At 35.6% G+C, this 24,700-nt stretch overlaps 1 protein-coding gene across 1 annotated transcript; it reads right to left on the bottom strand.

Annotated features, from left to right (window-relative positions):
* Positions 1-5,675: 5,675 nt before the first annotated feature.
* Positions 5,676-10,117, bottom strand: LOC131948602 (uncharacterized). The gene is made up of 2 exons (XM_059310203.1): positions 10,033-10,117; positions 5,676-7,815 (listed from the first exon to the last, which is right to left on the bottom strand). Exon 2 carries the CDS (start codon positions 7,799-7,801, stop codon positions 6,071-6,073), a length of 1,731 nt encoding a protein of 576 aa, XP_059166186.1. The 5' UTR covers positions 7,802-7,815; positions 10,033-10,117; the 3' UTR covers positions 5,676-6,070.
* Between the last annotated feature and the right edge of the window lie 14,583 nt (positions 10,118-24,700).

The following is a 24,700-nucleotide window of genomic DNA, read 5'->3' as shown; positions in this document are numbered from 1 at the left end:
AGAAAGACGGGTTAAGGCGTTTTGACAGCGACCGCTATTTATAGATATGGGTGACTCGTAACAAGACAAAATTTAATGGGGAAATATACGCTGACACGAACGAGGACGCTATTTTTAGAGCCAAACTGAGACGAAGACCCAGGGACTGACTTTATCACCTAACTCGCAGAAATATAGCATAGAGCTAGAGACAAAAGCGACGGTTTTAAAGGCAAAGGACAATTTTATTGAAAATCACTAGGATACACCACAACAACTCCTCCCCACTATACACTAGAACTGACGACACCATGAAGCCTAGCGAACTCAGCACACCATGTTAGTAGATACTGGGACGATACTGTAGGGAAGGAAAATAAAGGACGTAACAAGATTGGTGAAAGGGAGACAACAACTTAAATACACTCGTTATAGACTAGGATAAATTATATCCCCTTCTATTCTCGGAAGTTAAAACAACGCTTTAGACACAATACTTCACCCACCAAACATTTCAAGCAACGCAGCCATTTTTCACATTTTCGCAATGCTTTTATGTCACCATATTTTAAACTTTATTTAGAGTACTCTTCTCTTAGTATAAGCTTACATATTTGGAATATACTCTATCCTTTTTGTTATCCTCATCACAATCTATTTTAAACTCTAAGCTTGTAAATGGCTTATTTCTCGTCTGTTCCGGAAGTATTATTTTCATATTCAAGGGAGACAACTAGTCTCTCTTGGAAATCTTGGTAATTATGGGATTACAATTCTTGTGTACCTTTTTTTCCTTCGGATTTTCTATGTCACCCTATTTTAAACTTTATTTAGCTTAGGCAGCTGCTCCAAATTTGTTGGAATTTTATTTGTATAAGCTCACAATATCTTAGAAATGCTTCATTATTTTATGTAATCCTCATCTCACCAGGTAAAAACTGCCTCATGAGATTTGGTACCTTTGTTCACCGTTTTGCTGAATGCAGTAATGAAAAGCAGCCACCTAACCCCGAACACTTTTAATAAAGCATGTTATATTGCTACATGTCTAAAATGCCATGTATTTGTTTTATTCTGTATATAATCTTGATATTATGTAAAAAGTATGGTACATAATTACATTTTGTTTCCTTTTATTTCATTTCCATCTTTATGACTACACATACAACCTATTTTCAACTGGGCTTTGTGCCTGCATTTATACATTTTTCATTCATCTCTTGTAGGTTTTTGTTTTATAAACAAACAATGCAATATTGTAAATCTATTTTGTAACATATGTTACTATTGATGTTTTTTTTTTAAAGTGCAATAAAGGCTTTTAAAAAAATAATTGAACTTACACACAGACACTCTTTCCATGCCTCGCCAGACACCTTTAACCCCACCTCCCCCCTCTGCCCACATCACCCTCAGACACGATAACCCTACATCCCTTTTAACTGTTTCAACGACCTCACCACCCACCCCAACATCAGTTTCGAATATTTATTCATTAATTTATTTATCTTTTTTTCGAATTCACTATTGTACAACCGTAAATGAAATCTGTGTAAAACAACTATGTTTTGTGTGTTTGTGTGTGTGTGTGTGTGTGTGTGACTACTCTACTGTGTACATAAGTAACAAAAAAAGTGAAATCCCCCCCCCCGCCCAACCCAACAGTTTGGACTCGTTTGTATTCATATTTCTTTTGTATTTACTATGTTTATTGTACAGAATGGGATGAAATCCATGGGAACCAGCTTTGTTTACGACTATTCTTCCATATGTTATACTTTTTCACCCACTTTTGTTGGCAAAAAGTTCAAAACCAGCCTTTGTCTAATTTTTCAACCAGCAAGCTTAAATTCAATGTATTTTATGTATTCATTTACTTATTTCGCTATTTATTTACTATACTCTGTACATCAATGTAACTACCTTGTAAATATCCACCCAAAATAACGTGGTATTTTATTGTATTTGTTTTAAATTGAAAAATAAAAGTGTTCAAAATTTTTTTTTTTTAATTGAACTTTATTAGCCTAGCCTGCAGTGATCTTCCAAATCGTCCCGGCCGTTTTCTCTGCAAGAGAGACAGCTGTCTCACGTGAAAGGGATTTTTGTGATTTTCGTTTTCATTTGCGGATTTATTATTCATATGTGGAATGTATTTTAAGCATTGTTTAAGTTATTGTAGATACTTTTACTCTCTTTAATTTTAGTGTTGATGACGGCCATGCAGGCCCTAGCACAAATCATGAAGGGTATCTTTCTAGAGGTCGAGGACGAAACTTTCCAAGAAGGAAAGAACTCTCCTAGAACCTTGGAAGTCAGAATCGTAGATGCGACTGTTGTGGCAGGAATGCCACATGAAACATTCCGGACACATTTTGTTACCTTAACCGGAGTACCCTCAACAGAGGTCATACGAGTTTACAACTACGGCGACGTAAAGACATGGTATGTAACACTCTCATCTAACAATTCGTTTCAGAAACTACATATGGTAGAGCATGGCAAACGAAAAATGGAGGGATCGGCCATTTCCCATATATTTAATTTCAACGATGCAAGTAGACAAGAAAGAGGAAAGGGGAATAACGAGATGCATCCATTCAGGCTATAATAAAGAAGAATTATAAAACCTGCTTAAAGCAGTATCACAGCCAGATATTGAACCATATGTGAGACTGACGGATTAAGGTAATGTAGCAAAATTATCCATGACGCCGGATCGCAAACTTGAAAACCTGCCACATTACCTTTCATTCAATAACAAAGGAGATTGGCATATTATGGCTTTTCTTTTTGAAGGCAGGCGTTCCATCTGCTGTAATTTCAACACAGGCAGACAAATGCCGCGGCAGTGTGAAAACCTGTATTGTAGGGTGGTGGATGCAACCAAACTAAGGAATGGTAAATTTAATACATCAGAAGAATGGTCATATGATAACAGAGTAGAAATGAGAACGCAAATAAATAGTAGAGGTATCAGATATTTTCAAACCTGGGACGGATGGCCACTCCTTTCTGAAGAAAGAGCAGAAGCGAGGAATAGAAACAAATCAAATCCACAAACAATTCAAGAGACAGACTCAGAGGAGGAAGATGACGATAAAATAATGAAAGGGAAAAGAACAAGGGAAAAATTACGGAGAAAGAAGTAAAAAAAAAAACCAGTCCCAGAAAACTCTCTGCTGTCAGACGATGATTCAGATAATGAGAATAGATCGGCAGACATTAAATTTTACCATGACGGGACCCATCGGGGTTCAAAAACCTCCATTCCAAACCCCATACACGTGATGGAATCGAGAAGAGATGTGACAATATTTGAACACCCATATCAAACTAACACGGATAATGAGGAAAGCCACGCAGTACAACAAGAGAGGGCACCCAACAACCCAGCAGCTACCTTGTACCTCCCCCCAGACCCAATTGAAGACCCGCCAAATAGCGCACAGGAGGACTGTATAAAAGAGTAGGGTCTCATGAGTGATACTGACTCTGTTGCAACACTAACAGAAGAATCACCAGAAACCCAAAAAGCGTCAAAAGTGATGTTGCTACCATATTCAAACGTTAGGTATAGCCCACAGAAAATGCAAAAAAGCTTTAACAATCCCCGACAAATACATCTTAGAAGAATGGGAAGACATAAAAATACGAAGCATGGAGACAACTAAGAAAATAGCAAAACAGATAAATATAGACAGGAAGCGCATAGAAGAACACTTAGAAACTTATCTAGAATTGCTCATCATAAACTAGGAACCACATAAACGACATACAAACACAACTAGAAACATTACAAGTACACAAGTACATAAGTACAAAGGTGCCCTAGTTAGAGGCAGACAATATTGGTATTGAAGAACCTTCGCATCACAGCAACACCCTAGAGGAAATACAAGCACACGACAAAGAAATAAAAAGCATAAAACATGACGAAGGCACAGAAGCCACAGACCAAGGGACAGTACAAACTCGTTTCTTGGACTACTACCGACAACTTTTTGAAAAAGAAGACATCGAAATTGACACGCAAGTCAAATACGCGGGGAGAATAACAGACAAACAAAACGAGGCCATTAATAATCCGATAACTGAAGACAACACAGCGAAGACAATAGACAACTTAAAACTAAATAAAGCTCCATGACCAGACGGCTTAATAAATGAATTTTACAAAACTTTCAAAAAATATATGTTATCGATCTTACAGGCCACATACAGATTTTAACAGAGCATATATCACCCTAATCCCAAAACCTGACTCAGACAGAACTAAAGTAACTAGCTACAATTCATTTCTCTCTTAACACAGTGACTATAAAAGATTGACAAAAACATTAGTAAAGAAGATTGAACCCGTCATAGAAAAAATAATATACCAAGACCAACAATATAGCCTGAAGGGTAGAAACATAAAAAATCACACCCATTTGATGAGGGACTTTATACACTATAGAAAAACACCCAGTTAGCAATACTAAGTATGGGCCAACAAAAGGCCTTTGATAGAGTATAGCACACATGGCTAATAAAAACAATAGATACATACAAATTATAGCCCTATTTTAAAACATGAATATTGTATGTTTCCAGCAGGCCGAGATGACAGTGTTATAGTTACCATGCGGATGCTACGGGTTGCAGACATTATTTCAATGTTACATTTCTTTTTTTCCATTTTTGTTATAGATGTGAATGAGAAAGTTGCCTATCGGGACATGTCGGGACACGGTGCAGGTGAAGTAGAGTTCACCTTTTTCTGTGTCTTCAGCATATAAAATGAATAATATGGTCGGACCCATGTTACATAAGGTCTGACGTCTTTTTTGATATGGGGGTCTGGCTTTTTTTGATGATGTGTGACAGTGGGAGAGAAGTTTCTTTTTATGTTTGCATTTAAGGTTGCGTTTCAGTTTGCGTTTATGTTAAGTTTGTTTTTATTATTGTCTTTGCGTTAATGTTTATGATTGAGTGTAATTTTGCTTTTATGTTTGTGTTTGCCTTTTTTACGTTATTATTTGAGATTGTTTTCCTCTAAATATGCGATTAAGTTGGTGTTTATATTTGCGTTTATATTAGCTTATTTTATGTTTACCATTATATTACCGTTGCTGTTATCGTTAGCATCTATTTTTAAATTGTTTTTATGTTTGCTTTTATATATGTGTTTGTGTCGTTTGCTCTTATGTTAGCGTTTATGTTTCCGTTTACGTTATTTTTTCCGTTTTGTTTGAATTGAGTTTTTTATTTGCGCTTATCCCCGTGTTTACATTTCCATATTTATGTATGTGTGCATTTATGAGTTTTTGCGTTTATTTTTGTAATTGCATTAAGTTCTACGTTTTTATTCATGTTTGCGTTTTGTTGTTTGGGTTTATTTTAGTGTTTATGTTTCCGTTTAAATTTTGCAATAGCGTTTATATTTCTTCAGATGTTCTTATTTACATATAGAATTTTAATAAAAAAATTAAATATTCACAAATCCTGTTGAACGCATTGCACATGCAGTTTTATTACTATACGTAACGATTATATAAAAATATGCAGGGCTGGCTGTAACGTTATAAATTTAAATGTTTTTTTTTTCAAAAATGTAGACAATTATAAAAAAAAATAGTTTAATATATTTATTTTGAAATTAATTTAATTTCCTCCTTAAATCGAATTAATTATAGCGAACTATCCATGGAATTTATCTTTTTAAAAAAAAATCATAAACCCTCGGCTAAAAACCACGTTTTTGTCTCCCTTTCCTTAAGAAACACGTTACTTCTTTCTGATATATTAACACATTTGAATTCAGATACGGTAGCTTATATTGGTAATTTTTACTTTATTTTCAAAAAAAAATTAAAATAGGAATTTAAATATACTGATTAAATAAAATAAAATAAAACATAAAAATGTGATGTAGCAATCTTTAACCCCGGTCTTTACGTCACTAATTGTAACTAATGTCTAAACCCTTGTAAAATACCTCTAGTTAAAGTGGCTCTAACCTATCATACCTACAATTAAATAGTATAAAGTGAACAACTAAGGTACGACATGTATGATCTGTAGTTAATCTATTTTCCCATGTATATAACTAAGAACCAGTTAACTCGAGGTTCTCAATCTTAGCTTGGTTCACGACCTCGATGTTGACCTTAGGAGGCTCAAGCTTCACCAGTGGAACATCGTTAGGCAGAGCCATGGCGACGTGAGTGGAGTTCTGGTGTATGACATCCGGCACGTCCTTGCCACGGTCGGCTGATCGCTTGCGTAACGGAGCAGGCTCCCATTGGAACTCGGCGTGTTTGCCAATGACGTCATCAAACCTGCCAGTTATTTTGAAGATGTACCTGCTCTCATTACACAAATTATCGATTAAATTTTGTGCCGACGGGTGGGCGTTCTTTATGTCATTCCACAACCAAGGCTGCGAGTTGGTTTCGCTTAGTCGTTTCAGGGCTGTGTAGAAGGGAATGCTGGAGTCACCAAATCTGTAGTGAAAGGTGGGACGCTTTTCGCTACCAAGATACTGGTAATGGTAGTTGGTATATCTACCGTGTGATCCTCCACCCCAACGCAGAAAACCTTGAAGTTCACATGTAAATTTTGCTATAACAGTGGCTGTGTAGGTCACAGAGGTTCTTGTTTTAGAAAGGACGAGGCTCCATTTAGAAGCGGACTTCGGTTTGAAAGTTTTTTCTGTGTTGACTAAAAAGTTTTTTGACTGCTCTTTCTTGGTCTCATCAGAAGTTGTGGTGCTGGTCTCGTAGTTGAACTTGTAGCCGACAGACACTCCGACACCTCCTGTTGCTGAAGGTGGTGTGTAGCTCACCTGGACATTCAGTTCGTCGCTGTTTTTCCAAGAACTTGTTGTGGTGTGGGTGACGCTACGGACACTGGTCTCATATCTCGTCATAATTTTTGTGGCATCAGTCGGGTCATTGTTATATATGGTACCAAAGTCTATCGTTTCGGGAGTTAAGTCTTGTATCACAGGTGTTCCATACTTGATGTCCTTTATCCCAAAGCTCCAGTCACCATAGGCCATCTTTAGACGTTCATAACTCTTGACGCCCTCACACCGTCCACTTGTATCAGCTTTCCAAATGTCGCCACTTCTTCTAAAATCTTCTCCAACATACTCTGCTCTACAACCCGAGCACCAGCCGTAGCCCATATAATGAGCCAGATTAGCCATGTCCGACATCGTAGTGTCCATGATGCGAGTCTTCACCTTGTACAGCTCGTCTAGTTCTTCAGTTCCCCCTGCAGTCTTGCAGCACCGCAGTTTCTCTAGACAGTAGAGTTTATTATAAGTACCGCGATATATACCAGCGACGTAGTAGTCGTTGTTACATCTACATAAGTAATTGTTTTTAGAGCAATCAGAGATAATCACGTGCTCACAGTGTCCGTAGTATGGCGGGTGGTCTGCGGGCTTGGAGCATATTCCTTGTTCAATATTATGTAAATGGCCATTGCTATTTTTTTGGCCTTTCATATTGGATAGGAAATAACCCGCTGGACAATTCGCCCAGGAGCGGTCGCTTTTTAAAATTGACCAATCAGCGTACACAGTTTGAGTTGTGGAGTTTTTCCAAGGCCAGTTTCGAGTGCTGCATTCAGCATTTTCTAAGATTTCAAAGGGATTGTTTTTCCAACTTCTTCTATTGAAACCCGAGACGAACTCATCGCCTTTTGTTCTACACTCTGATAACCACAAAAAACGTGTAGACGTCTTTGAAGACGTCTTTGAAGTTTTACACCCAACAACAGCTTCGTAAGCCAACAGACTAAATAGTACAGCCGTTACAGTAAAAAGCATCTTTAATGTAAAGCCTGTAGGAAAAAAAATACTTTTATTATAAATGAATTATTATTGCAAGCACTAGCTATGTTAATTATATTGTGTACCCTCCTTGTTAACAAAAAATGATTTGTATTGTTTGAATATGTTCAAAATTAGCACGTAAAATTAAAAAAGTGAATTTCAATAAAAGTATTGAAAATATTTTTTAAGATCCAATGCCAGTTCCCATATTTATTGCTAGTGTAAGCTTTGGCAATGACGTAGGCGGACTAACGGGGTTGGTGTGGGAATTTATGGGGCTTACATCCCCCGAATAGACCCCTCTATTAAAATTATTATCACTGATATAAATTAATTTTTGAATTAGTATATATATATATATATATATATATATATATATATATATATATATATATATATATATATATATATATGTGTATATATATATATATATATATATATATATATATGTATATATATATATATATATATATATATATATATATATATATATATATATATATATACACATATATATATATATATATATATATATATATATATATATATATATATATATATATATGTGTGTGTGTGTATATAAATATGTTTACAGCATCCTAAAGACTGACGCTGTTTTCACTATCGATGAGCTATCGCACTAAAGTTGTGTAAAAATCACATTATTGGCTTAAATTCTAGATCTAGAAACTCAATAGAGCTAGAACTACAATCAACGCCAAACAAAAATTGGCTTAAGTCTAGTTTATCCGTTGCTCTAGACACATTCCTTGTATTCTTGAATTTGATGAGATATGTGAAGCTAAAATCCAAAGATTGATATCAAATATTGAAAGACTAAAATACTTTAATAAAAAAACTCCATTATTAATTTTGTTTTTATACCTGTTTTTGTTTCAAAGTAATTAATTTTTACTTGGTCTTTATGGTAAATCTAGATACATCCCCAGTTGATTTATGATAGAACACCGTCTGTCATATGTCCAAGCTTCTTAAACTAGATTTGTATGTCACAGTAAATCTTGATATTCACTTGATGATCAATATTCTTGTATCACTATTAGCTGTTCCATCAAAGTGGTATAAATTCAATGTATGATGAATGAATGTTCGACCTGGATGTACTTCCGTTATACATGTATGCACACTTAGATAATTGATATATTTTGACTCAATTCGTCATTGTTTGACAAACATGGTATTTCTGTTCGTCAGATACTACATCCAGCGATAATATATGTTCTGTCATCGTCTATTGGCTCTAATAAAGTGGGAGTTTAAGACACTATTACCGAGAGTAGACCAAGTACACACCGCCGTACACCATTGTTGCATAAGAAAATCGGATTATAAAAGAAATACATTTTCCTTCATTTTTAACTTTCTCGTATATACGAAGTAGAGATAAAGTATAGTAATCGTGCAAAAAATCGAGATTTTTGCAAATCTTGACGTTTTACACCTCTCTGAGTCGGAAATTTTTTTGTAATCTTGTCCGTATGTCTCTGTGTGTGAATATGTGTGTGTCCGTGTGTGTGTGTGTCTGTAAAAACGATAACTTGAGTACCGTTAAAGCTAGCCAGATGAAATTACACATACAAGTATTATATCAAATTTTTAGATCAGTAGCAACTTGTACGCGATTTTCGATAAACGGAAGTGGAAGTTTTTCTACTTTGAATTTTTCAAAAGCCTATAACTTGAGTACTATTTGAGATAGCTAAATGAAATTTCACTTGTAAGTAAAAGATCTAATTCTGTTTTCTGTCAATTTTAAGTAATTTCCGTTTGACCGGAAGTAGTCATTTTTGCTTTTTTGATTTCCAAAATAAAGCAAGTGAATTTATAAAGTACTAATAATATTCCGCACTGTTATACACATTTTCTTTTGCGTTCACTTGGTGTGGAATTCTGTTTTTTATACGAATTTCTATAATATTTTATAAAGTTTTAGTAATTAAAAATTAATTTAAACTCTTGTCTATATCCCAAGTTGCCATCCCTTATTGTTTTATCTATATATATAATTCTCTTCATGGGGACCATGGAAGACACCACGAATCTTAGCCACCATCCTCATCCCAACTGTCATGTGGCTGTGGTTCATCTCGGATTTTTACAATAGCAGAGCTGGTTCGAATAAGTGACGGCTATTAGGGGCAGATAATTTAGTAGAGAGGGAGGTCTAGCTGAACAAATTAATTAAACATTATTGTGTTACTCACGGTACTTGGGTTGACAAAATATATTTCAAGAGGACAATCATCTGTATAAACAACAGATATAGTGCAGGCGTGCAGGCTAGTCGTCACACACAAGAGGTTCTTTTTGTGATGAAAAATTTAGCATGAGCTACTTTTTATACTTTATTTCAATAGGCTTAGCCAGGCTCTCCACTGAAGGGAGAGTGGATGCATGGGAGTCGCCAGTTTTTAGGGTAAGTGGAAAGACCATTACACAAAACTGCTAACCGCGATAAGTTTAAAATTACATGCATTACATTGAAATATGTTCTTAAACTATCTGATATCATATTGCTTTTGGCACACTTCAAGCATATATCAAAGGAAATTTCGTTTCATACATTTTTAATTATACAAACTTGTATTGGTACTTATAAGTACCGTCAGGAATGAAGGACATTTTCCCCCCCAAAAAATACGGAACAGGAAAAAACGATACAATTTATTAACTAATAACATGGCAATCATTATAACAATCATTTTTTTTTTAATTTTCACACATAAATACAGCACAAAAGTTAATTTTGAGTACGATTTTTACTGGATTTTCTATCGGAACACATCTTAGATCTCAAACACAGCAAACGTTGCCGACATGTCATGCTCCGCTTATTCTTGTCTGTGGTCTTTCTGGTGTAGCAACAGTTGCCGGACTGAACATGCTTTTCCTGGAAGCTTCTAATAGCTATTACAATGAGCCGCATAAATAAACAAAAGCCTTGTCATTCAGCACACAACTATTAGTAATACTAGTATAATTGTAACCTACTAGAATGTTATGACAAGTCTACACTACAGTGTAAAGTTCAAAAATAGAAGTGAGCTCAATGTGTTTAGGATAGTTGTAGTGGCCTACTGTTCTCTGTTTACTGATTGAAATTTACCATATAGATCTATACTTTATGCAGAAGTATGGATTATTACTAGTCTACATGTATACACTACGTAAATGCTAGTTATTGTAAGCAAGACAGCTTATTACAGTAAATATAACTAACAAATTAAACTTACTAATAGAATTAGACTTTGGTATACAAATGAAGCATACTAAACGAGCCTGCAACATGCCACAAATAGTTATTTTCATTATTGAAATTATAGTAATAAAAATGTTAAGATTTAAAATACAATACAAAATAGTTTGCAATTCATTTTTAAATATTTAAGATTATAGCTCTTTTTATCTGCAGAGAATCAACAATATGGTCTCTTTAGATCTGGTGTAAAGCAAAACCACCCTCTAGTTTCCATTCAAGAAAAACTTGAAGCGTTACTCAAAACAGACCGCACATGGACGATGGTGGATTTTGCCCACGTTGGTTAAATGGTTGATACGCCCCTGATCCGCTCTTACACTCCCATCCCTGCCTAAGCGTCTTAACATCCCGCGTTCGCGACCTACTTACATAAATTTTAGTCAAGTCAGTTTCTAAGTAGCGCAAACACGGACCTAGGGTTTCTTGGAACACTAGTATTTTAAAAACGAGAAAAATGGCCCGTTGAGGAAGGATACACCGGGCGCTAGGTTGATAGTGCTGTCTATTTTCTCTAAACTAAAACCACCCCACCCCCCACACACACCACCCCCACCCCCCACACACACCACCCCCACCCTCCCCCACACACCACCCCCAACACACACACACCACCCCCCACCCCCCACCCCCCCCCCCTAAAAAAACATGTCTACCGTCCCATTCAAGGAAATATAATTATATACTTTTTCCAGTGTCCGCCCCCTCCCCGAAAATTCTACCCCCGCCACCGAAAATTTCAAGTACCCCCACCCCTCTGCGGGGAGGAAAAAGTCTAAATTAAAACCACCCCCCACTCACCCCCCCCCCACACACACACACACCACCCCCCCCCCCACCCCCCACCCACCCCCCCTAAAAAAACATGTCTACGGTCCCATTCAACGAAATATAATTATATACTTTTTCTAGTGTCCGCCCCCTCACCGAAAATTCTACACCCGCCCCCGAAAATTTCAAGTACCCCCACCCCTCTCCGGGGAGGAAAAAGTCTAAAAGAAACACTGGTGTCGCGCTTAGCCACTACCCAAAGAATTGCATTAAAGAAATTGCAAGAAAACCACTTTTTAGATTAGACACATTAATTAGGTGGTAATTTTATTATAGAGTATCGATGAAGAAATTTCTTTTGAGTTGGGGAGGGAGGGGGGGGGGCTCAGACGTTCTTACGCGGGGGGTGGGGCTTCGCCCCTACCCGAAGAATTGTATGCAAGAAACTCTTCACGCAAACCATTTAGATTAGACAAAATTTCCTTTTTAATTCAATGTTTACTCGAGAATCAATGACGTCATATTACTGTGTGCACACTGTGTGCTTGAGATTATTTTCTACTCTATGCTAAATGTGACCGCGTCATACTTCGTTTTTCGAATTACTGTGCATGTTTTTATTTTGCTTGTGTTTTCTCTAGAGCGTTCTTGTCAGACAGAGCGTTCTTGTCAGATAGACAGACAGCGAAACTATTAGTATTACGAGAAAAATGGCCCGTTGAGGAAGGATACACCGGGTGCTAGGTTGATAGTGCTGTCTCTTTTCTCTAAACTAAAACCAACCCACCCCCCCCCCCACACACACCACCCCCCACCCCCACCCACACCCACCCCACACACCACCCCCCCACCCACACCCCACCCCCCCCCACCCCACCCCCACCCACCCACCCCCACCCCCCAAAAAAACATGTCTACCGTCCCATTCAACGAAATATAATTATATACTTTTTCCAGTGTCCGCCCCCTCCCCGAAAATTCTACCCCCGCCCCCGAAAATTTCAAGTACCCCCCACCCCTCTCCGGGGAGGAAAAAGTCTGAAAGAAACACTGATGTCACACTTAGCCACTACGCGAAGAATTGCATTAAAGAAATTGCGAGAAAACCACTTTTTAGATTAGACACAATAATTAGGCGGTAATTTTATTATAGAGTATCGATGAGGAAACCACCCCACCCCACCCACCCCCCCCCACACCCCCCACCCACCCCCCACCCCCCACTCCCAAAAAAATCATGTCTACCGTCCCATTCAACGAAATATAATTATATACTTTTTCCAGTGTCCGCCCCCCTCCCCGAAAATTCTACCCCCGCCCCCGAAAATTTCAAGTACCCCCACCCCTCTCCGGGGAGGAAAAAGTCTGAAAGAAACACTGGTGTCGCGCTTAGCCACTACCCGAAGAATTGCATTAAAGAAATTGCAAGAAAACCACTTTTTAGATTAGACACATTAATTAGGCGGTAATTTTATTATAGAGTATCGATGAAGAAATTTCTTTTGAGTTGGGGAGGGGGGGGGGGGGGGCTCAGACGTTCTTACGCGGGGGGTGAACTTCGCCCCTACTCGAAGAATTGTATTCAAGAAACTCTTCACGCAAACCATTTAGATTAGACAAAATTTTCTTTTTATTCAATGTTTACTCGAGAATCAATGACGTCATATTACTGTGTGCACTCTCAGGCTTGAGATTATTTTCTACTCTATGCTAAATGTGACCGCGTCATACTTCGTTTTTCGAATTACTGTGCATGTTTTTATTTTGCTTGTGTTTTCTCTAGAGCGTTCTTGTGAGACAGATAGATAGATACACAGATAGATACACAGACAGCGAAACTATTAGTATTAATTAATTCATATGCCTTTTTTTTTCTTTTTTTTTGAGAAATTGGATTTAGAGTAAAGTAATACTTCCGATCAACGTGTTCAAAGTCACACAAATACATACACACATACATACACGCACAGACATACAGACAGAATAGCAAAGCCCAGTTTTCCGACTCGATTACGCATAGAACGCAGAAATTTTGATAAATCTGCATTTATAAGTTCGCCCGATTAAAATAAGTCCCTTACACTCAGTGGCGTAGCTAGGATTTTCTGGCCCCTGTGCAAAAATTATCAATGGGCCCTTTCGTCAGCCGTTAGGCTACAACTGAATTAAACATGAGAAATTTATTGCTACCAGTGTTTTTCCAGACTATTTTCGGGGGGGGGGGGCAGACTAAAATTTCCGGGGGAGGGGGACACTGTTAAAAGTATATATTTTCTATAAAAATTCCAGTTTGTTCGGGGGGTGGGGGGAGTAGTCTCTCTTCGGGGGATTGAGGCTGCCTCCTCCTTCCACCCCTTCCAAAAAGATGGTTGGAAGAAACTTTGATTGCTACTTACGAGGGAGGAGTTTTAAATAATGTAAATGTGTGTATGTTATACGTCCTGATTGTGTATTTATACTATACTGTAATAATATGTACTGCACCGTCACAAGGCAAAGGTTTTGTTCACATCGGGTAACGTCATTTAGTCGTAACACCATGATAAACAATGTAAAATGTACCGTCAAAACAATGTTTTATCAAGTTAAAATACTAAAAGATTAGGAAGAGAGGGGTGACAAAATTGTTTAGGGGAGGAGGGGTGGGAGTTACACCTTCAGTAAACGCTTAGGGGGACATCCGACCTTGTGACAACTAACCAAGCACAATTTTTTCAAATTGTATCATAATTTATTTAGATTTGATTTCTTTTTCATGCTTTTAAGTTTACAAAATTATTACTGAGCTTCTTGAGATCTTGTTAGCTGGCCAAGTTACTGAGCCAAAAGACATATTTACAATTTGTTTCAAAACATCATCATAATATGCAAATAGTCAGATTTAAAAATCCCATCATAGATATCAAACTCTCCATCGAATGTTAAAGAAGTTTTATACGTAAATGGCGTACCCGTCCGCATTGTTGCAGTCGTACATATAAGGGAGACAGAAGGGAGATGCAGGTTTCTAGGTGTTGGTGCAGGATGGTGGGGGGGGGGGGGGGGGTTAGGGAGTTTCCCACTCAGTTGAGGCTTTTAGCGATGCGTGAAAATTTCAAAGTAAAAAAAATTCCACTTCCGATTATCGGAAATCGCTCAAATGTAGACACGGATCTACGATTTTGATAAAATAGTTATATAGCTGTAACGTAAGCTGTACTTACTAGCTGTAAGGGAACTCAAGTTATCGTGTTTACACACACACACACACACACATACAAACACACAGACACACGGACAAGATTGCAAAACTATGTTTTTCCGACTCAGGGAGGTGTAAAACGTCGAGATTTGAAAAAAATCTTGATTTTTTTTTTGCACGATTACAATACTTTCTCTATACTTCTTATATACGAGAAAGTAAAAAAAAAAAAACAACAACGCAATAGCAGCATTTCAATAAAAAGCAAATTAGTAGTAAAAACAAAGTAGATAAATATAATTTTAAAAATTGGAATATAGAAATACTATGACATAGTTAAATAATACAACATGAGATAGAATGAGAATATAATAGATGAATGTTAAGGAGGTATTACGAACACCACTCTATCAGCCATATAACTGGCGAACGTACCCGGGTTCTTTTAGATGGTTATACACGGATGGCATAAAGCCCTATAAATGGGAGCTGGCACAACAGTTAACGAGGACACGTACTTAACGTCTAGGGGATACACTCGATGAAATCCTGATGCCAACAACACATTTAATCCATATATAACATTTAATATGTGTACAAATCCAAGGCAAGACTCTAGCTTTATACAGAATAAAAGGAATGAGTATAATATCAAAACCCAACTTACAATTTGAAGAAAAAACACTATTTTACACTATCACATGATATGGCACTTAGGAAAATCACCATAGCTTATACGACACTACTTAAAGCACAAAATATTACTTAAAACCACAAGTAATAAGGGGAAAATGCTGCTAAATACTATAGGTTACAAAATAGCGACACTCAAGGCTTTCTCTCTCAAAAGATGTCTGGTCTGACTGCTGCTACGGACTGCGGCGATGGACTGCCTGCAGAAACTGTGCGCAGACCATTTGACACCTGAGGCAACATGGGAGGTCACCTTCAAAACATGATACTATTGGTTGGGACATCTCTGATGTCCGAATCAACCAATCGAAAGTATGAAAGCATTACACCACCACTCGTGATGGAAAAGTACTGGGTATATGTCTTTCTTAGAACTATGGAAAATTACCGGTGGTTGCATCACAGGTCACTCATGGTTGAGTAACAAAAGTCAAACTAAAAAAATACAAGACCTAAGTAGCTCACAGAAGTCAATAAATAATTGTTGTTTTAGTTATGAATATATTTTCAGATATAGATGATTTTTTTTATTATCAATATTGTTCCTCGAATTAGAACCAGAGTAGGCGAAACAATGCTTTTGGAAAAAAAAAGTTTTATAGGGAAGGGTAAATTAAGACGAAGGTTTGTGTTAAAAAACAATAAGTCTGATAATTAATCGGGGGCTGTTAAGTGAAATATTTTATTTAAAAATAGCTTTAATATATATTTTTTTTTGTATAGTAAGTATATTAGTTACAATAAAATAATCCAGACGATAGACAAGCCAGTACCAGTTTTATTGCCCTTTTTTGTAATGACAGTAGAGGACGACGTTATGTTATAAAGCTGCCGCTCCAAACTACATAAGCATAATAAAACCTGAATTGAATGAATGCTTCATAAAAAAACCAGGCAAACAAACAGTCGACAATATATATATATATATATATATATATATATATATATATATATATATATATATATATATATATATATATATATATATATATAATTATCTTCTTGTGGACCATACAAGACACCACGCAGCTTAGCCTCTACCCTCATCCCCACTTGTCAGGTGAGCTATGGTTCAAACCTAATGTTTACAATAGTAGAGTCGGTTCGGTTCGAATAAGTGACGCTATTAGGGGCAGATAATTTAGTTTTTAAACTATTTGAAACTAAGGGGAGATAACAAGTTCTACTTGATATTTTCATTGTCGTCTGTAAACGGCTGCTTTCACTGGGCGGGATGGGGTGGGGGTTAGGGGGGGGGTGGGGTAGTGGGGGTGGGTGAGTCAGGGCGGTGGGTTACTGTCGAATTTAAAAATTATGAATTGATGATAAGTAGAAAATAAAACAATTAGATAGCGGCGTATGCTATGTCTCGGGTCACCCCGTATTTTTTATTCTTGCTAGTTTAAAAGTAGTTTTTAATAGGGAGATTTTAAGAAGATAAATATGATCGGGCCAGGTGAGGTTATGATGTATAATCAACCCTGGGCATTTCTAGCTGTTAACCTGTTCGATGTAAGTATTGTCTATTGTAATGTAGGCCTATACTGAAGTGGATCGAAGACGAAGGTGTTTCTGATGAGTAGTAATGAGCATTAGTTTATCGGGGTGAAGTTTCGTTTTCTTCAATAAGGGAAGAGATGAGACAAATGCACAAAACAGCGTCATATATATATGACCTCTGACCCCGAAGGTTCTGACCGCTATCCTCACACACACAACAAGGACAATTATTCGACCAGACAAGCGACACAAGTACAGGGACGACGATACAGGCAAAAAGAGTAGCTTACTTGGCGTTGAAATATCACTTTCTCTTTATATATTATATATATATTACATATATATATATTATATATATATATATATATATATATATATATATATATATATATATATATATATATATATATATAATAAGAATATATGTATAATAAGAATGTATGTGTCTGTGTATTAGTTTGTGTAAACAAATTGAATTGATACCAACCACAGACACAGTTCTAAAATGTAGTCTTGTAAAAAAAAATGTAGTGCAACTGATGCGCCAGACTTGGGATCTTTAGGCAGGCTTTGGGGCTACGATGATTCAGAAAAGATGCCATGCTATATATATATATATAATATTTCTTTATAGCTGTGCTTTGCTGAAATGTAAAAATAAAAAAAAATAAAAAAATTGTTTTGACGAACATAAGATAACGGAACAAAAATAGAAGACTAATTAGCACAAGACACAGAAACAAATGCTAATTACAACAGCATAAAACACAACAACACTCATCTAAAAAAGCAACTCAATCCTTGAAAAATTATTTTTTATTTCTCATATGAAATATAAAGAGAACTAAAGGCAGCAAAATAAAATAGTGCGGTGAAATAATGAAACTATTTAAATACAGTGATGTACACATACTTATTTTCATTATTGAAATTATAGTAAAAAAAAGTTAAATATGTAAAATACCATATAAAATAGCCGTCTGAAATCTTTTTAAAATATTTAAAATTATAGCTTTTCTTGTCTGCAGAAAACAACAGATGGTGCAATATTATCTGTTTAGAATTGTTGAAAAGCTACCCCCCCCCCCTCTATAGTAAAATAGAGAAATACTTGGAGTGCTTCTTAAAACAGAGCACACATGTAAGATTGTGGATTTTGTTCACGTTGGTAAAATGGTTGTAACGCCCCTGGTCTGCTCTCGTTGTCCCATCCCTGCCTAAGTATCTTAAAATCCCGCATCAGCGACCTACTTACATAAATGGTAATCCACTCAGCTTTTCTAGGTAGCGAAAACACGGATCTTGAAAATCTCGGTAATAAGTTATTCTTGTTTACAGGATGTAATTAAAGACAATGCACTACGTAGGCTAAACCAGTGGCGTAAGCAGGGGGGGGGGGTTATTGGGTGTTACTAACCCCCCCAATCCCATGGACCCCTCTGTAAATTTTTTTACCTGTCATAATACCACTGTTACTTACTTAAATCTATATCTGAATCATTATATATGTATAATTGTATGTGTATGTTTAGAACCATCATCTAAAAACTGACGCTATGTTCACTATCAGTTGGTTTCCCCCAACCCCACCCCCCTCACTTCACCACCTAAAACGGGACACACCTAGGTATACGCTAGGTAGAATAATTGACCTAAAGTGACCGGACAGCGGTGAATGAAGTTTGACCCCCCCCCCCCCCTACATACTAAAGTAATTATTACATGTTTTGACATTTACAATTAAATTTGTTGAAATATAGGCCTACATATTTATATTTAAAAGAATGATTGTTTCCCCTAGTTAGTTTGTCTTAATTTTCTATGAATGATTATGTCAAATGGTTATTTTTACAGTGATTACAAAAAGATTGTGTATCGTTCATTGTGTGTATCGTATTTTTTTTAAATAAATAAATAAATAAATAAATAAATAAATAAATAAATAAATAAATAAATAAATAAATAAATAAATAAATAAATAAATAAATAAATATATATATATATATATATATATATATATATATATATATATATATATATATGTATATATATATATATATATATATATATATATATATACAAATATATATATATATATATATATATATATTTATTTATTTTATATATTTTATATATTTCGTTTTTTTATATAAAATGCTGGAAAAAATTGACCCCCCCCCTTATGAGACGATCCTGACTACGCCACTGAGCTAAACCATTATTACCCGGACTAGGTAGTAGCTATCGCTATCACCACATCGTCCTTAGTTACATTTCAAGCATAAGGAAGTATATTGCGATAAAAATCTAAGTATCAGTAAAATAATAAACTGTTTAGCAACATGTGACCCTGGTGCACAGCTGGTGTGGGATACTCTATATACTTTAATCAAGAAAGAAATCCGTATAGGTTAAAAGCTGTTGTTAAAAGCTGATATATTCTCATAAGCCGCTAAAAATACATGTTTGCTTAAAAAGTGGCGCATTCTCAGCTAAAAATTCGTATTCTATAAACGAATAAAGCAAACAACAAAAAATCTCAATAATTACATTTAATAAACCGGTAGTTATCACAGGACGTTTAGGGCCCACAGCCGACCATAATCAATTTTTTTTAGAATTAAAAAATTATTTACTTGTGAAAAAAAAACAGATCTACTACAGTAGTAATGTTCTACAGTAGCTAACACGCGATGTTTCGTAAAGGAAAAAATATATAGGCTACATGAGTTGTAGTGTGAAAAATAAGCAAGGTTCAAACCACTTGCATGACTTATTTCCCTTTTTTACAATAGTCAAATATATGTGTTCTTAAGAAACTTTAAATAGATTTGCACTAAACAATTTAAAAAGCAATTAATTCTCTTTTTTTTTTAAATAGATAATAAAAAAAAAACATAGTATAAAAAGGAAACGTATTAAAAGCTAATAATATAAATACAAAAAAAAACCGTTAAAATAAGCATAAGGCGAGAAACCATTACAAATGCAAAGCTATCATGCTTCATATTCTTTTGACCAACTTGCCAATTGGCAAACATTATGTCAGAGAATTTCTAAACTGTTTCATTACTTATTTATTAAACATAACGAAACCGCTAAAGAAAATTAAAAGCTCACAAAGTATATCAGCAACAAAGGTATCAGGTCAACTGTCATATAGTCAAGCAATCAGTTCAAGTAAAAATCAATTACCTACAGTAAAGCCACCTCAAAGGGTCGTGACCAGGGCCCAACGGGATAGCAAACCAGCGGCTGGAAAGTTTGGCGTTAAAAGACCACCACCATCCAGCCCTCCAGAAACAGATGTTTGAAAGAAAACCCCAAATAATTCATGCTAACTCTGGCAACATTGAACATCAGGGGGGCTAGGGACAAACACATTATATAAACAACATAATAAATAAACACAATATTGACATCCTACTTTTACAGGAAACTAACATTTGAACTACAGAAGAAGCAAATAAACTAGATGCATAATTAATATCGACAGTCTCAAGCTAAACATCACTCGATCAGCCCTCAAGTAAATTAACATTAGAACAGTCTTCTGTTTCCCAGGTTTTTAAAAGTGCACAACCTGAATGATAGAAAGAGATACACACCTCACCCCCCCCCCCCCCACACACACACACACTTCCCCCCCACTCAACCGGACTGGCGGATTTTTCAAGGTAGCGTGACCTCTTTGCCAAGGGTCAATTTTATGTCATGGAAAGTTTTGGAATGATGGATCAGTATGTGTACTGCAGAGACACTTCTCCCAAGGTCGTTTCTATTTCTGTCCATGGACGGCTACAATGTGAACTTTTGACTCCTCAGCTAAGGACAAAGCACAGTAAACTAAGCAGTCAAAAGAAACCTAGTTTGCACACCTTATTTTAGTCTAGTTCTTATGCCATTTTATTTTCTCCATTTGATTATTATATATGCAATTGATGTTCATGTCTTTGATGCTGTGTAAAATCTATCAAATAAATAATTATTACTGACTTAAAGGATTAAAACAATTGAATTAATAAAACAAAAAAAAAGAAAAAGAAAAACAAAACTAATTGAGGACTGCATAGATATAGATGTTTGAAAGGGAGAGTGTTTGCCTTTACGTCTCATTGTAATAACATAACTTTTCCGATTGCTTAAAATTTGTATCATTTTAATTCTCTGTAATCCCAAATTCATTTTAGCTCTACTTTAAAAAAAACAAATTCCCCCTCTCCCCCCCTCGTCCCCTCAGCCCACCACGCCGAGAAAAAAAAAATCCCTTGAATCATCATTTAATTTTAATTACACATTTGCATTTTCAGTTTCAGGTTGGTTTTTAATTTTTAATTTTTCTTTATATTTAGACGTTTTGTATTACATCTATGTATATGTAAACCATCTTAAATGAATGAAAGCAGGCTACAAGTAAGAAAGAAATATTACTATTGTAATATATTGTAATATATTGTATTACTATTTCGTTTTCATTTGATGTTCAAAATTATGTAAGAATTTGATGTTGATGTACTTGTTTTAAATTGCAAATAAAAGTATTAAAAAAAAAAAAAAAAAAAAAAAAATTACTTATTTATTAACATTTTATGAGCATCATTGTATTATGAAAAACAAATAAGACAATTCTGTAAATAAATGTGATGAACTACCAAGAAAAAAAAACAGACTAATAGCACCCACACAAATGATGTGTTGTTTTAATTATAAATAAAAACAAAGAATTTTTTAATTTTTCAAATTTCGAACAAGCCCGTATTGAGTATTCTATGTTCGTATTTTGTTTATATATATATATATATATATATATATATATATATATATATATATATATATATATATATATATATATATATATATATATATATATATACATATACATATATATATACATATATATATATATATATACATATATATATATATATATATATATATATAGAGAGAGAGAGAGAGAGAGAGAGAGAGAGAGAGTTCCATTACAAATGATCTCAGGACAAATAATATCATGGACAAATGATATCAGACAAAATATCTCAGACAAAATATTTGTTAGATTGTAGAATGATTTTAGTTGATTTGAACTTTATTTATTGGCTGTCAATATGGTTTTGTTTACTTTTTTACGCATCATAATTGTGAATAAAATGAACTTGTTAAACTTAACAAAGCATCAAAAGATTTATTAAACTTAATCTTTGTAATAGCATGTGATTTGAAAAAGTAAAAATTAAAACAAACTTACTCCTTTAGCCTGAAAGGTATAATACATGATAATGTATAAAACAAAATAACGGTAGCTATACAACATTAATGTTCAAAACACGCGAAATATCTTTCAAAAATGTGAATGGGTCTTCAGGTTCATAACGTAAAATTATTGTTTTATTGCATCATCAACCCAAACATAATGTTTACGTTTCTTTGATGACAGTACTTCGTTATGATCACACTTCTACTATGTGATCATGTATTGTGTGATCATGTATTGTGTATTGTGCTCGACATTTTGTAATGTCACATTTCCAAATATCTTTGTCCTGCTGCCCCACTTATGGCTTTTATAAACAGAAATTCACCAGAAACTAATGTTCTTAAATCTTTCTGCGAGGTAACAAATGAGGCCATTATTGAGTCATCACCACTAATACTGCTTTGTTTGCATGCACTCTACGACAAACTTAGCTCCGCGACGACCGCTGTCGGTTAAATAAGCATTTGTCGCCTGATCACTAAGGTGTGACCGGCGCATAACTATCGACTAGATTTTAGTTGTATTGTTCATGGAGGGCGGATGTCTTTCCCATAATGCATGTATCTGCCATCAAAGCGGGCTGCCACCTTGATACGAAGGTGTGTCTTTATCGCTATTTTATTTCGTTTGATCTAGTTTCGTACACCTGACATAGTTGGATTATCTCATGTTTGGCAAGCTCAATTACGCTGTCTATCGAAAAGATTTCTTTAATCTTCGCATACTATATTAATAATCATAATTTTAAAATGTTTAGTGCAATACGACAAATTTATACGGCAAACATTTCTTACAATTATTATATAGGCCCAGTGGCGGAACTGAAAAAAGGGCCACCCCGCAAAAAAAAAAAATTTCTGCACCCCCCCCTATATATATATATATATATATATATATATATATATATATATATATATATATATATATATATATATATATATATATATATATATATATATAAAGCAATGTATGTGTGTGTGTGTGTCTGTGTGTCTGTGTGTCCTTTATGCATTACTACACCTCTCATCACATCGCCGTGAAACTTTGGGAAGTTGTTGAGAATATTCCTGGGGAGGTTTCTGCGAAAAAAAAAATTTCAAATTCGCAGGGGTGGCGCCCCGGCAGGGCGCGATTTGTTTTTCTCTATATACGGTATATAAAAATAAAAGTCTGTTTTGATTTCCCACTGTTCATCCGATAGCCATGAGACTTTGGGGAATTCATTATACCACTCTAGGGAAGGGTTCTGTAAAAAAATAATTTATAATTTCACAAGGGCGGCGCCACGGGAGGGTCCTATTTTTCTCTATTTACGTTATATAAAAAGAATAAAAGTGAATTGCAGTGACACCGTTTATCCGATAGGCATGAGACTTTGGGGAGTTCATTATAAAACTCTAGGGAAGGGTTCTGTAAACAATAATTTTTAATTTCGCAAGGGCGGCGCCACGGGAGGGTGCGATTTTTCTCTATATACGGCTTATAAAATAAGTCGATTTTGGTGTGACACCGTTATCCGATAGCCATGAGACTTTGGGGGAGTTGATTAGAACAATTCAGGGAAGGGTTCTGTAAAAAAAAACCTTTATTAATTTCGCAAGGGCGGCGCCACGGGCGGCTGCGATTTTTCTCTATATACGGTTTATAAAATTTCGTTGTTTTTTTTTCGTTTTCACACCGTTCATCCGTGTACCATGAAACTTTGGGGAGATGATTAGATCACTCAATGGTAGGGTTCTGTAAAAAATATTGTTTAATATTGAAAGAGCGGCGCACCACCGGGGGGGGGGGAGCGATTTTGTTTCTCTATACACGGTATATAAAAAATAAAACTCGGATGCGGTTCATCCGAGTACCATGAAACTTTAGGAAGTAGATGAGAATACTCCCGAGAATATTTCTGCGAAAAAGAAAACTAAAGTTTCTTACGGGCGGCGCCATATAGGGTACAACTTTCGTCAATACACGGTTTGGCGCCCAGAGTTTTAAAGCGACTAAGTTGGCACTTGGCATCCGTTAATCGAGCGTCCTGTATAGCGAGTAAGAGGTACTACTATATTCAGCGGTAAAACTACAACAGGCTTCTAAAAATAACTTTGTAACCCGAGGAAATCCTGTACAGTTTCGTCAACTTGCGAAAGATGAAAAAATAACTGTTTGAATATGAGGAACCTACTGTAGAGTTTCGTCACTTTGCGAATGATGCAATAAGCATCT

This window comes from Physella acuta, unplaced genomic scaffold (genome assembly GCF_028476545.2).
Source record: "Physella acuta isolate Inbredline_101_S28 unplaced genomic scaffold, ASM2847654v3 ptg000651l, whole genome shotgun sequence".
NCBI classification, from domain to species: domain Eukaryota; kingdom Metazoa; phylum Mollusca; class Gastropoda; family Physidae; genus Physella; species Physella acuta.
This window is presented reverse-complemented; position numbering and strand designations above follow the sequence as displayed.